The sequence below is a fragment of the Mugil cephalus genome, chromosome 1, assembly GCF_022458985.1.
Source record: "Mugil cephalus isolate CIBA_MC_2020 chromosome 1, CIBA_Mcephalus_1.1, whole genome shotgun sequence".
In the NCBI taxonomy this organism is placed as follows: Eukaryota; Metazoa; Chordata; class Actinopteri; order Mugiliformes; family Mugilidae; genus Mugil; species Mugil cephalus.
Window position 1 is genome coordinate 27,008,501 of NC_061770.1, and position 12,774 is coordinate 27,021,274.

The 12,774-nt window shown below is 46.5% G+C and overlaps 3 protein-coding genes across 7 annotated transcripts in view; 2 read left to right on the forward strand and 1 right to left on the reverse strand.

Moving 5' to 3' along the window:
• hdac6 (histone deacetylase 6) overlaps positions 1–2,239 on the forward strand; it is an 11,177-nt gene extending 8,938 nt beyond the window's left edge. Inside the window, exons 21-28 of one of the 2 annotated variants that reach the window (XM_047585766.1) lie at positions 1–143; positions 536–713; positions 791–906; positions 988–1,095; positions 1,183–1,353; positions 1,446–1,592; positions 1,691–1,819; positions 1,900–2,239. The exon at positions 1–143 is cut by the window's left edge and continues 7 nt beyond it. In XM_047585766.1, coding sequence (XP_047441722.1) covers positions 1–143; positions 536–713; positions 791–906; positions 988–1,095; positions 1,183–1,353; positions 1,446–1,592; positions 1,691–1,819; positions 1,900–1,965 — 1,058 coding nt within the window. In that variant the 3' untranslated portion in view covers positions 1,966–2,239. Of the gene's footprint in view, positions 144–535; positions 714–790; positions 907–987; positions 1,096–1,182; positions 1,354–1,445; positions 1,593–1,690; positions 1,820–1,899 lie in introns of those variants that run through there. The other variant, XR_007112897.1, reaches the window with a different exon arrangement.
• A 406-nt stretch (positions 2,240–2,645) lies between these two features.
• Positions 2,646–9,009, forward strand: lhfpl4b (LHFPL tetraspan subfamily member 4b). 4 transcript variants are annotated; one of them, XM_047587871.1, is made up of 7 exons: positions 2,646–3,435; positions 4,082–4,302; positions 7,163–7,367; positions 7,535–7,614; positions 7,712–7,859; positions 7,933–7,969; positions 8,141–9,009. In XM_047587871.1, the coding sequence occupies exons 1-6, from the start codon at positions 3,210–3,212 to the stop codon at positions 7,959–7,961; spliced, it is 909 nt and encodes a 302-aa protein (XP_047443827.1). In that variant the 5' UTR covers positions 2,646–3,209; the 3' UTR covers positions 7,962–7,969; positions 8,141–9,009. The 4 variants fall into 4 exon arrangements, with proteins under 4 accessions (XP_047443827.1, XP_047443819.1, XP_047443834.1 ...); XM_047587863.1 differs by having other exon boundaries at positions 2,650–3,435; positions 8,160–9,009; XM_047587878.1 differs by having other exon boundaries at positions 2,650–3,328; positions 8,160–9,009.
• A 159-nt stretch (positions 9,010–9,168) lies between these two features.
• Positions 9,169–10,967, reverse strand: pcsk1nl (proprotein convertase subtilisin/kexin type 1 inhibitor, like). Its single transcript, XM_047587826.1, has 4 exons — positions 10,796–10,967; positions 10,464–10,704; positions 10,289–10,393; positions 9,169–10,032 (listed from the first exon to the last, which is right to left on the reverse strand). Exons 1-4 carry the CDS (start codon positions 10,965–10,967, stop codon positions 9,633–9,635), a joined length of 918 nt encoding a protein of 305 aa, XP_047443782.1. The 3' UTR covers positions 9,169–9,632.
• Between the last annotated feature and the right edge of the window lie 1,807 nt (positions 10,968–12,774).

The following is a 12,774-nucleotide window of genomic DNA, read 5'->3' on the forward strand; positions in this document are numbered from 1 at the left end:
CTGGTCTGGTTCTGGTGTCGGCCGGATACGATGCAGCCCGTGGTGACCCTCTGGGTGGATACAACGTGACCCCGGAGGGATACGCCCACCTCACACACATGCTGATGTCACTGGCGGGGGGGCGTGTCCTCCTCATACTGGAGGTGAGTGGATCAGATGTGACTGAGGCTGTTTTAGTTCCTTGTGTTCAGACTTGGCTTGGTTCATGTGCTGTTTGGAAAGAAAACTCCTTCCTGCAGAGTGTGATGATACTTTATGTGTCTCCACTGGTCCCTCTTGGTGTCTTTGTCCTCAAATGTCCCATGGAGAGGACCAACGTGCTGTTTAGCGTCTTCCATCTTTATGGGTTGGTTCTGCTGCCTGTCACTACCGGATCAGCTGGTGCTAACGCTAACGCTACTTGGACAAACTGAGACACGTTCACAGTCGTTCTGCTGCAGATGCTTCATTCATCACATGAATCATGTTAATTAACGTTAATGAGTTAGAGAATGTGTGGACGTCAGGGTGGACTGACCCGTCTCCGTGTCTCCAGGGAGGTTATAACTTGACGTCCATCTCTGACTCCATGGCGATGTGCACCAGGGTGTTGCTAGGAGACCCTCCCCCATCGTTGGTGATGCCCCTCCCCCCTGCGCACCACAGCGCCGTGGCAACGATCAACATGGTCATCCGAAACCACGCCCCCTACTGGAAGTCCCTGCGAGTACACAGTCAGTCTCATCAGTCTCTATTCGTCTAGTTCTGGTTCTGGTTCTGGTTCTGGTTCTCATGGACTCTGTTCTTTCAGTCCCAGAGTCGGTGCGTGAGGCCCTGCCCTCCCCAAAGCATCGTGGGAAACGTGGTTCTAAAGGAAAAGGCAGGAAGTCAGAGCAGCTGTCCCCTAGAGGACCGGCGGTCTCCACGGTAACGCTCACATACAGACGTCTGAGTCCAGAGGAGACGAGTCGTCCCACACCTTCAGCTATGTCTTTCTCGTCCAATCAGACGCAGAGCAGTCTGGAGCAGCTCACGCTGGGATTGGCCGGTCTGGACATCAGTCAGAGCTCCTCCCCATCAGAGCTCAGCCAATCAGCGAAGAGCACGACGCTTCAGGTGAGTCCACGCCCTCGGTCTGTCTCACCTGTCTCTGTCCCTCTGTGACTCCGGCCGCGTCTCAAATGTCTCGCTATCACTTCGCAGGCTGTTGCCGTGGCAACGACGGACCCAGAGGCAGCTGTGGGCGGGGCTGCGTGTGCTCTAGGGGCGAAGCCTGAGGGAGGCGGGGCTGTGTCTGGTGTGGAGGCGGAGCCAGAGCCTGAGGGAGCATGTGGTTGGTCGAAGCCTCAGACGTGTGGAGCTGATCTGGGCGGAGTCAGAAAATATGATTGACCTTAAAATTGAATGAATCAGTCTGACGTCCTGAGAGTCACCTGTCTCTACCCTGTCCCTCTGTCTGTCCACAGTCCACTCTGTACGTTGTGGATCCTCTGTCCTGGTGTCCCCACCTTGATGCCGTTAAGCCCCTCCCCCCCTCGGGTATAGACGTCTCCCGTCCTTGTCAGGACTGTGGCTCCGATGCTGAGAACTGGATCTGTCTCACCTGCTACCAGGTTTCGTCCCACCTGTGTCTCTCTCCCTCTCTCTCTCTATGTGTTTCACTGTCTCTGTCTCACCTGTCTCACCTGTCTCACCTGTCTCTCTGTCCCAGGTGTTCTGCGGTCGTTATGTCAACGAGGACATGGTGTCCCACGGCGTCATGTCTGAACATCCTCTGGTTCTGAGTTTCTCTGATTTGTCCGTGTGGTGTTACCCGTGTGAGGCATACCTGCACCACCAGGTGAGTCCAGGCCCCGCCCAAAGCCCCCAAAGCCACGCCCCAACGTGGTCGTCAACGCTTCTTCTTCTTCTGTTGTTCAGTTGCTGTTTGAAGCTAAAAATGCGGCTCACATCTCTAAGTTTGGAGAGAGTGTCCCCTGGAGCTGAGAGGACGCCACGTCTCTGTCCTCCTGCACTGTGATTGGTTGGTGCATCTCCATGGATACCAGCAGCAGAGGGGCATCGTGGGAAACGAGTCATAAGGAGTCCTACAAGTGCCAAAAAATAAAACAATGAAAGTCGTGTTTTTATCTTTTATGATTTTTTTATCTTCATCATCTCCATCACTTCCCGGACACTTTTATTTTGATCCTGAGTCGATTAAAGAATTAAAAAGGACGGAAAGTGATCAGCTGATCTCTAACGGTTTATTCTCATTGAACTGATTTTGTTTTGTTCTCTGATTGAGGCCAAAAGTCTGTGGACACTTCCTCTCTTGTGTGGATACAAACACTGAGACATGGTGTCCACATACTTTTGGTTGTTTAGTGTTCCAGTCTGATTTCTCCGTGTGAAAGTGAAAGGCATTCTGGATAACGTAGTAATAGTTCACCTCAGTAATCATTCTAATTAAGTTCATTGACGACTGACCTGATTGGTTGTCCTGCCTCTGTCCAGGCCTGTCCTCTGTCCTCTGTCCTGTCCTGTCCTCTGTCCAGGCCCTGTCCTCTGTCCTCTGTCCAGGCCCTGTCCTCTGTCCTCTGTCCAGGCCCTGTCCTCTGTCCAGGCCCTGTCCTCTGTCCTCTGTCCTGTCCTCTGTCCTCTGTCCAGGCCCTGTCCTCTGTCCTCTATCCTCTGTCCAGGCCCTGTCCTCCGTCCTCTATCCTCTGTCCAGGCCCTGTCCTCCGTCCTCTATCCTCTGTCCAGGCCCTGTCCTCTGTCCTCTGTCCTCTGTCCAGGCCCTGTCCTCTGTCCTCTGTCCTGTCCTCTGTCCTCACAGATCCAGCTTCTGTCCGATTCAGTTCTTAAACTCTTTATTTACTGGTAATTATTTACATGTTCTATCTGTATCAGTATTATTATTAAATGATGATTTATATTATCATCTATCACCCTCTCTGCGTCTTTATTTTACCTCTAAATAAACTAAATTAAATAATAAACTCATATTAAATGAAGTCATGTTACAGAACCTGACGCCATCCAGCTGTAGTTCCTCCGGCCGCCACCGGGAGGCGCAGCTTCTCAGCCATTAAAAGATAAATGATTGTATTTCTTCTTCGTGTTTCTCCGGTGCCAAGGGTCCAGTGTAGAAGATTAGTGTAAAATATTAAATTAGGTGCGTAAGGATAAATTTTGCTATAATAAGACTCATTTTCTTTTTTTCCGTCATAGCTGTTTGATTATTGCTTATGACGTCACACACACATCCACCCACGTCCCTTCTGCAGCATCCTCTCCTCCTTCTCCTCCTCCTCCTCCTCCTCCTCCTGCAGACAGAGGGACACGGGCGGAGCTCCTCCTGCTGCAGGTTGGTTGTTGTTTTCTTGTTTTTACCGGATGAACGCGGCTCTTCTTCTTCTTCTTCTTCTTCCTCTCCTCTTTCTTCTTCGTTGGGAGCGACTCATACAGCTGCTGGTATGATGTCATCTGTCTGCGTTCACATATTGATCCGCTGCTGGTTGGCTGTCAATCAATCATTCAATCAATCAGTCAATTAAGAGCTTAATTGCCTTGTTTGTGCTGTGTTCAGAACTCCACTGAGAATCTGGATGTTTTTTCGTTTCCTTCTGATTCGCAGCGATCAGTGATTTTTATCCAGCGGTTGATGATGGATTCACAGAGATCAGCTGTTCACAGTCAGTTCTGCTGACTGTGATTCAGTCATGGTTGAGGAGAGACTCTGATTTAACTCAGTGTGAGTAGTGTTGCAGTTCAGACTGAAACAACAGCAGAGCGCCACCATGTGGTCCGCAGAATATTGTATCGGCTGAGGTTTCTAATCTCTAACTACCTTGGAGACATGATCCAGATTTAGGAACAAGATGCAAAGACTATTTTGTTGATTCCAGTTGAGATTAGTTTCTAGTTTGGTTCTCAAGGAAGGTATGAGAACCACGAACAGCTGGTTCAGGTAGCTTAGCATTAGCTTCTTCTTCATTTAGCTTTTCTTTCCATCAGGTGAGAAGAACGTGTTTCGTGACACCAGCAAGTTTTTCAGATTAAACTCCAGATCTTCTCCTCCATTCGGCTAGCTTAGCATTAGCATCTCTCTCTCTCCTAGAGATGTCGGGGTCGCCCGCCCTCGTCGACCTTTCCCGTCTCTACCAGACGGAGTTCGTCCGCAGCGCTCGGGCCGTCGGGGTCCTCTGGGCCGTCTGCACCCTCTGCTTCGCCATCATCCAGGTGGTCATCCTGGTGCAGCCGTCCTGGGTCGGCACCTTAGCACCGGGCCCCCAGCAGGGGGCGCCAGCGCTGCCCAGCGGCACCATGGGACTGTTCGAGGTGAGAGACTCCGCCCCTCTTCATGACTGTCCAATCACAGGGTGATTTGCAGTCTGTCAATCATAGAGCTCATTGTTTTTCTAGAGTCTAACCTGCGCATTTTACGGCCCGCGGTCTGTCGGTCATAAACACAGATTAACAAGTATTTATTCTGTTCATGTAATACGACTGTGTTGCTTTTATTTTGAGCCATGATGTGTTATTTATGTCATGATGCTGTTAGTTCGTTAATTCTTCATAAAGTAAGAATGAAACAGCTTCTTGCATCTATTAACCCTCAAAAGCCTGAACGGATCGCTGGCATCCGTCAAAGCGTCTGATTATAAATTACCGTAAGTCACAGTGGTTTGGTTCTATTGATAATATTCATTGTGACTGAACACTGGTTAGTTGTGTTTTTGCCTGGAAGACCTTCGTGACATCTCAAGAGTATAACTAACTTTGTTTTTACCAACAAATTCCTCCAAACAAGTCTCTCTTGCTGAGGCTCCGTGATCGTTGCTCTCCAACCTGCAGCCACAGCAGCATCATTACCGTAATGAACGTTTTTTCCAGAAAGCGCAATTAGAATATTGTCCATCGGGGAATTACGGTAATTCAAATACAGCAAACTTCTCTTTGTGGGCAGACGGACATTCAGGTCTTAAAGGGTTAAACATTTATTGAGCTTTATTGAGATACAGAAAATAATTCATGTAGCTACATGGTCACTTCTTGGTTCACTGACGTTTTCCAAAGAGGACAAAGTTTCCAACATTCAAGTGTTTTTATCCAAAACTACAGACGATGTTTCATTTCCTTCATAACTAACCAAAACTTATTTACAGAATATTCTTATGTTTCTGATTACCAGTAGCAGCTTATCAACATATATAATTTACTGCTTTTTACAATGGGAGAAAATTAATATTGAGCAGAATAACGTTCAAGTTATCGTTTGGTTTGGCTCCAACACACTTCAGATGTTTCATGCGGCTCCTGTAGAAATGAATTGCCCAGCGCTGAAATAGAGCAGGGGAGGCCAACCAGGCAGAGACCAAGAGCCACATCATACACACACACACACACACACACACACACACACACACACAGACACACACACACACACACACACACACACACCTTTGCTCAGCCAGATTTATTGTAAATGTCACACACCAACATGATAATGACAGAAGTTGCCTCCTACAGTACAAAGAGAGCCCAGTTATTTCCAACCATGAACAATGTGTCTCACACAAAGTCCACAAACAAAAATATTATTATTTACAGTAGCTTTTTTCTTTTACTGCATGTTACTCACTACTTTCATACTGAGCTGAAGATTTGAAGCTTTGAAATGCTAATGGCGCCTGACATAAGGCAGAATGCTGCCATTACGTTCAACAAAAAGATCTAAACTCTCCCACTTTGTTAAAAACGTCCTGTGTTCATCTTCATGTTTTCGTTTTGCTGTGCACAAAGAATCTAATGGTCTAGTTCAGGCATGTCAAACTCAGTTTGGCTCTGGGGCCGGATCAGTAAAAGAATGTCAACTCCAAATATTTAGCTTTGTTTTTCAGTACTATGCTTTATCATTCAGCCTACATTTGTAGCCTACCCTACATATTATAATCACGGATGACAAGGGATCTTTTCTAAGCACAACACATTTATTCAAAACAATGGGAAAAAAATGATTTTTCATGTTTGGCCGTGAATGTGTTAACAACTGGTTTATTTTAACAGTTGAGTGAATGCAGTTTTACACCTGAACCAACTCACCACACTAAACAAACTCAAGTGGGAGCTATAAAAAAAATATTTTCGCCTTAATTGTCATACTGCTTTGAAATAAATGAAAAAAGAAATACAAAATAAAAAAAATAAATAAATAATAAAAAAGTTATAGCAGTGCATGGGCAATAGGATCAGACTACATCAGATCAAACTACTAGGCTGGGCCTACTGAAGCTGAGAATATACTGCACAATATAATTGTCTTTAATATGACATACTTGTCTTTATGATGAGTGGCGCCGAATATTAAACTCTTTGAACACTGCAACTTGCTGATTACATACCAAGCACACTGGTTTTGCATTCACTTCTGTGAATAAATACTTCTCGGTCCATTTCTCCTGGAAAACTCTGCACTCCGTGTCCACTCTTCTTTTTTTTGACAGTGCCATTTTGGGAAGGGTGTGTTGACCGATAACTTGTTTAGTAGTGGTGAATGGTGAAGCAAGATTGCCGGTTTATTTTTACTTGGACACATCACGTTGCGAATGTTTATTTCCTGTGACTAACTCGTGTCAGTGCCGCATGCTTGACGTGAGCGCTTTTACACATTTACTGCCCTCTAGTGGCCGGAGGGAGCATTTGGTTTGTATTTATTTTAAAAAATCACAACTTTTAATAGAAATTAGCTGGAGACTCGCTTCTTTTTTTGACATACTCAGAAATTTATGCCGGGCCGGATTAAATGACCCAACGGGCCGGGTCCGGCCCGCGGGCCGTATGTTTGACATGCCTGCTGTAGAGTCTGACTCTCTCCTCCTGCTAGCTCTCTCCTCTTGTTAGCGTTTTCCTCCGTGAACCAACATGATGACAATATTCAGGAGAAAGACTCAGTTATTTAGAACCAGTCTAGTTTTACTTGGTCTAGAAACACTAGTTATAAACTGATCTATAGGCTGAAGTTTCTACTAAAGTAGAATCAGAGACTCAGTGAGAAGCGTCTTGATGCTACGTCGTCTTAAACTGTTTGACTCCAGAGGATCAATGAACCATGTCCCCGTGTGTCCCCATGTGTCCCCGTGTGTCCCCGTGTGTCCCTGTGTGTCCCCGTGTGTCCCCGTGTGTGCCTGTGTACTGTCAGGTGTGCTTGGAGTCCGACTGGCCGGTCCCAGACTGTCGTGGAAGTCTGTCCAGTTTGTCTCCGCTGCCGTCCTTCCAGTCAGTTGCAGTGCTGGTGGGAGTGTCTCTGTGGGCGGTGTGGACCAGCGTCCTCTGTCTCTGTCTCTTCAGGTTCTGCAGCGCCGCAACCGTCTACAAGATCTGCGCCTGGCTGCAGCTGACAGCAGGTCAGCCAGCGCTTCTATGACAACTTAGAGTTAGCTTACATGGCTAGCATTAGTTAAGAGTAGAGGACGGCATGTCTGTAGTCCCTGTCTCTACCTGTAGAGGACAGTGTTTTTTATGTCAGCGTCTGCTCTGTTTTGGTAAAAGTGGGCGGGGCTTTTCTCTGCAGGGTTCTGCCTGGCCTTGGCTTGTCTCCTGTTTCCAGACTCGTGGGAGAGTCCAGAGATGAGAGCTCTGTGTGGAGACTCGGTGAGGAGTTTACCTTTCACTGAACGCTCTTTAAGGTTAAACTCAAATATTCCACGTGGCCCCGGGTTGACCCCGTTGGTCCTCGGTGTGTCTCCAGGTGAGCAGTTTCTCCCCAGGTAACTGCTCCATCCACTGGGCTTACATCCTGGCCATCTTGGGGATTCTGGATTACGCCATCTTGGCTACGCTAGCGTTCGTCCTGGCTAACCGACAGGACGCCCTGCTGCCCCCGGACGCCCAGGAAGGTGAGGAGGATGAAGGGAACCTAAACACAAACATTTACTTCCACACACTAACACTGAGACTCTGTTCCTGCAGTGACCACAGGTCTGCTGATGACGGCATGAGTCTACAGGTGAGGCCTCCTCCTCTTCTTCACCTTCTTCATCTCCATCTTCCTCTTCTTCCTCGACTTCTTTTTCTATTACTTACTGTGTCTGGGTTTTTTTCCAACATTGAATTTCTCTTGGGATCTTCTTCTTCTTCTCCTTCTTCTTCTTCTTCTTCACACATTTATCTTCTGAAGTCTCCTCCTCTCTTTCCAGTGACGTTTGGTCTCCACATCCTTGATCATCATCATCATCTTCAGCAAAGACTCGAGCGCCGCGTCGTCAGATTTAACTTCGTCTTTATTGGAACCACGGTCCTGCGTTGTGTCACCAGCAGGTGGCGGTATGGAACAGTAGAAGATGTCAGGAAAAATGACAGTAAATGAAAACCATGAAGAAGAAGAAACTAAAGTGTAGGATTTATTTTTCCATGTCAGTTTGAGTTAGAATTTATTATGTAGTGAATATGTGACGTTATTGAAGGCAGCTGAGTGGATGTTATACCTGACTTCCTGTTCTGTCCAGTCTTTATTCTACGTCCTTTTAGCTCTTAGTTAGCTTCAGTTCCAGTTAGCTTAGATCAGTGTTCTTATGTTAGCTTCCCTGTAGCTAATGAGCCGATAACAGCGTCCGGTAGAACATCCTGTTATATCTACAGAGGTCCGAATGAAGAAACATGGCTGCTCTGTAGCAAAGAAAGGATTAGCATCAGGTTCACTTAGCTTAAAGTTAGCTTCAGGTTTAGTTAGCATACATTAAGGCCCTTGATGCATTTAGCTTAGTGTGACCATCTTAGTGAGTTAAGCATTAGCATATGGTCGAGGAAACATCTGTGTTAAATTACTTTGGATCTAAGTAGTATCTGTCTCCACTTAGCATAGCATTAGCTTAATGATCAGGTTAGCCTAGCATTGCAGCTGACTACAAGGTGGATTTATTGATTGACTTAGTAGTTGACGTATTTGTGTCACGCTAGGCTAAAAGAGAACAGGACTGAACGGAAATGTCAGCATGACCTTTGACCTTTAAAGAATATAAATAAAATCAGTTTTCTGTGTTTTTCTTATCTCGTCTCTTGTTTTGATTCAGATTCAGAGCATTAAGGATTTATTTAGCATAAATTAGCATTTTTAAAGTAAAATGATTTATCTCCCACTGTGGGATAATTAAAGGATTGTCTCATATCTCGTCTCATTAGTTTCGGAGGAAGTCTCAGGAGCAGCCGTTGACTTTACCGACTTTATTTCTGAGTGTGACATAAATAAATTTCACCACAGACACACAATCATCACAGAGCTGAAGCACAAGAAAACACAGCGAGAACCAACCAATCACAGAGGTGATGAGCCGTCTCCGTGGTAACCGTCTCTTCCCATCATCTGATGGAGGGAAGCTGGTTTTAGTGGAAAACCTTGGACAATGTGATCGCTGCGTACAGAAGCAAAATGTGAAACGCCCGCTGAGGCTCATGGGAAATGTAGTGTTTTAAACAGGAGCTCACTCCTTCTTCACTTTATCACTCCTCCACTCCTTCATCACTCCTTCATCACTCCTTCATTTCTTTTTTTTACATCAAGCGACTGATCAGGTCACAAAAGCTGCAAAAACAAAAACATGATACAAAAACTAAAAACCTGAGAGACAACTAAGCCCCTCCCCCTCATTTTCTTCCTCCTCTCCCTCCTCCTCTCACTCCCTCATGTACTCCAGAATCTGATCGATCAATATTTGGGGGTCGTAGTTCAGGGCTCTCCTACGGCGCCTACGACTCCCATGATTCAGTTCTTCCATGTCGCTGGTCGCCACGACGTCGACGCGTTTCATCCTCTGCAGCCCGGTAGTTTGGGGGCGGAGTCTCTCCTCTTGCTCCTCCTCCTCCTCTTCCTCCTCAGGATCCTCCAGCCTCTTCACCCTGAGGAGGGGTGGGTCGTTGCTAGGCGACGGAGGGGGCACGTCGTCAAGGGAACGGCGTCTCCTCCTCCTTTGGGCCGGTTCGGACGCTTTGATTGACAGGTCCCTCCTCGCTCTGCGGCCGGATGACATCACCATGGGGCCGTCCATGCTGGACAGTATCCTAGCAACCAGTTGCCTGGGGACGAGACAATTTTGTTGGTAATGCTAATTCTGTACCTTATTTTACTAGATAATACTTCGCCTCAGTATCTACAAACAAGAAATATTTCAAAATGAACCTGTACTTAGTAAAAATATGACATAAAATACAAACAGAGAAGATGCATTGATGTCTCTATTATTTATACTGATTATATTTGGATATAAAGTATAAAACCAGTTCATATTATGGCGCTAAAGCTTAAGGCTAACGTCAGCTGACGGTCATTGACCTCAGTGTCTCCTGGTCTCTCAGCCCTGGAGAGACTCGTCCTGTGTCCTGAAGTCTGTCCTGTCTCGCTCTCTCCAGCAGAGTCTGCGCCAGCTGAGGCTCCATCCTGGACATCACAGAACTCAGGTTACCATCAGTAACTACCACCGGTAACTTCCACTGTTAAAGGGATTCACCTGTTGAGCAGGGCCTCAGCCAGCTGGGGCTCCACCAGGCCCCACCAGGCGGCCGGGGGCCTCCCCATGCTCATCGCCCGCCCCGTCTCATCGTAGTCTGGGGGGGCCGGGTCCCGGAAGTCCCCCGGGGACCCCTGATCCTCCTCCTCGTCCTCCTCCTCGACCACCTCCACATCGCCCGGACCGACCAACCCGGCACTCTCTGCCTCGCTCAGGAGGCGGAGCAAAGCGGCCAGGTATGCTGAGGACGTAGAGACGGTTAAAAGTTTAAAGACGTTTAAAGATTTAAAGGTTTAATGATCTGATTAAGAAGCAGCAGATCACTGTCTCACCTCCTCTTTGCTCCTCCTCCTGCTCCCTCCTCTGGTCTCTCTCCACCAATCGCTGCAGAGCCTGGTCCAAGCCCCTCCCCCTCCAGCCATCTGATTGGTAGTACAAGCTGTTAGCCCCGCCTCCTCCCTGAGCGCCAGGATACGACATCATTTGGTCCTCATAGGGCAGCATGCGCGACTGCACTACAGCCCCAGCAGCCCCCACCCCCCACGCCGTAGAGACTGAGCGAGAGGTCGGAGTACAGTAAGCTTGTCTATTCATTAGATCACAGTTAATCTACGTTTATCTGAATGATTTATACACACTTCAACTCACTTCTGGTTTCTCGAATGAGATGTAACCATCATGTGCACAACTGTTCTCGGTTCCTCTAAGGGTTGTAGTTGGTAGATGTGTCACTTTGTGCGCATCGCTGCTAATTGTCTGGATGTTTGTATTAAGCATAACGTTAAGGAACTCAAACTCACAACCTCAGTCTCGGATTAACCAGTAAACCATCCATCTCCATATCGATTCATCTGTCCATTAAATCATCATCTCACCTCATCAGTCTGATCATCATCATCATCATGCATATCCATCCATCTCATCCATCCATCCATTCTATCATCCATATCCATCCATCATCCATCATCATCATCCATTCATCCATATCCATTCCATCCTCCATCATCCATCCATCATCCCATCCATCCATCCATCCATCATCCATCCATCCATTCATCCATTCATCCATCCATCATCCATCATCATCATCCATCCATCCTACACATCCATCCATCCATCCATCCATCCATCCATCCATCCATCCATCCATCCATCATCCATCATCCATATGAACATGTCAGACACGTCCCATGTTCCACAATTAGATTTCCGCTTTCTAGTTAATTCATCGAATAACATGGATCATCCTGGTGGTTTTACTTGTGGTTCTTACAGGTGTTTCTATCATGTCAACCAATCATTTCCTGTGGATCATAAGTCTGTCTGGCTCGACATTGTCCTGAAAGCATGCAAGTTACTGAAAGAACTTCAATCAAACGGCCATGTGCTCTGGGATTTAGATCACGCAGTTTCATGCAAAATATCATCCACAGAAACATGCAGCTTTGCTGGACTCACCTGTCCTGATCTCCTCCATTATGCATCACCTGGTTATACCTATGCTACCTGATACCTTCAATAATAAGCACTATCAAGTCATCAATAAACTGAAATGCTAATTATGTATTATGAAGCTCATCAAAGTAAACAAGACTCCAATAAGTCTAAATACAGCTGGAGTCATTACATTGATGAGTTGTCATGTACTGGTCATCAATATCTAACAGATAAACTGCAACAACCTCTTCAATTTAAAGCACTAATGACTTAATGCAATGATCAACGTGTCCGTCACATGCCTTCATCCTTCAATTCCTCTCATCGTCGTGCACACTTCCGACAGTTGTAAATAACCATGCGATGTAAACAACATTAGTTTCCACCACGCAAGTCAATATCCAGGGGACAATGTGTCACGGCACATAATCAGCTGTTGTTCCTGCACCCCTGATGGTCATCGAGTGTGTTGTGTCTATTTTTAATGGGTTATGAGGGTTAAGGGATGCATCCTATCAAGGAAGTCCTCACAGATGCAAGATGATCGACCATCATTGATCAGTGATCCCATCATGTCATCACGGCTGCAGTCTGAGGATTATCACATGCAATCACTCGGACAATTCACCACTGACAATGACCATGCAGACTGAACTAAACATGAGTCAGCAAAATCAAGACGAAGTGATGAGTCATGTCCTGGTAGAGACATTATGAGGGTGATAGAACGATGTGTTCTTTAATTCCTCTGAGACATCAACTGTTCGTGACGATGTGATGTGATGATGAAGACCTGCTACAGGCTCATGTCGGTTTCAAACGCATGTTGCTTCCTTGACATTTTTTGTGGTTTTAAGAATGTAGATTCACCTAA

Excerpts from the sequence above, each read along its gene's own strand:
- lhfpl4b (XM_047587871.1), top strand. The coding sequence starts at position 3,210 with ATGACGTCACACACACATCCACCCACGTCCCTTCTGCAGCATCCTCTC. Across the intron at positions 7,615-7,711 it reads GAGCTCTGTGTGGAGACTCG|GTGAGCAGTTTCTCCCCAGG; the intron begins GTGAGGAGTTTA and ends GTGTGTCTCCAG. Across the intron at positions 7,860-7,932 it reads GCCCCCGGACGCCCAGGAAG|TGACCACAGGTCTGCTGATG; the intron begins GTGAGGAGGATG and ends CTGTTCCTGCAG.
- pcsk1nl (XM_047587826.1), bottom strand. The coding sequence starts at position 10,967 with ATGCTGCCCTATGAGGACCAAATGATGTCGTATCCTGGCGCTCAGGGA. Across the intron at positions 10,394-10,463 it reads GCTGAGGCCCTGCTCAACAG|GATGGAGCCTCAGCTGGCGC; the intron begins GTGAATCCCTTT and ends TGTGATGTCCAG. Across the intron at positions 10,033-10,288 it reads AGAGACCAGGAGACACTGAG|GCAACTGGTTGCTAGGATAC; the intron begins GTCAATGACCGT and ends TCTCGTCCCCAG.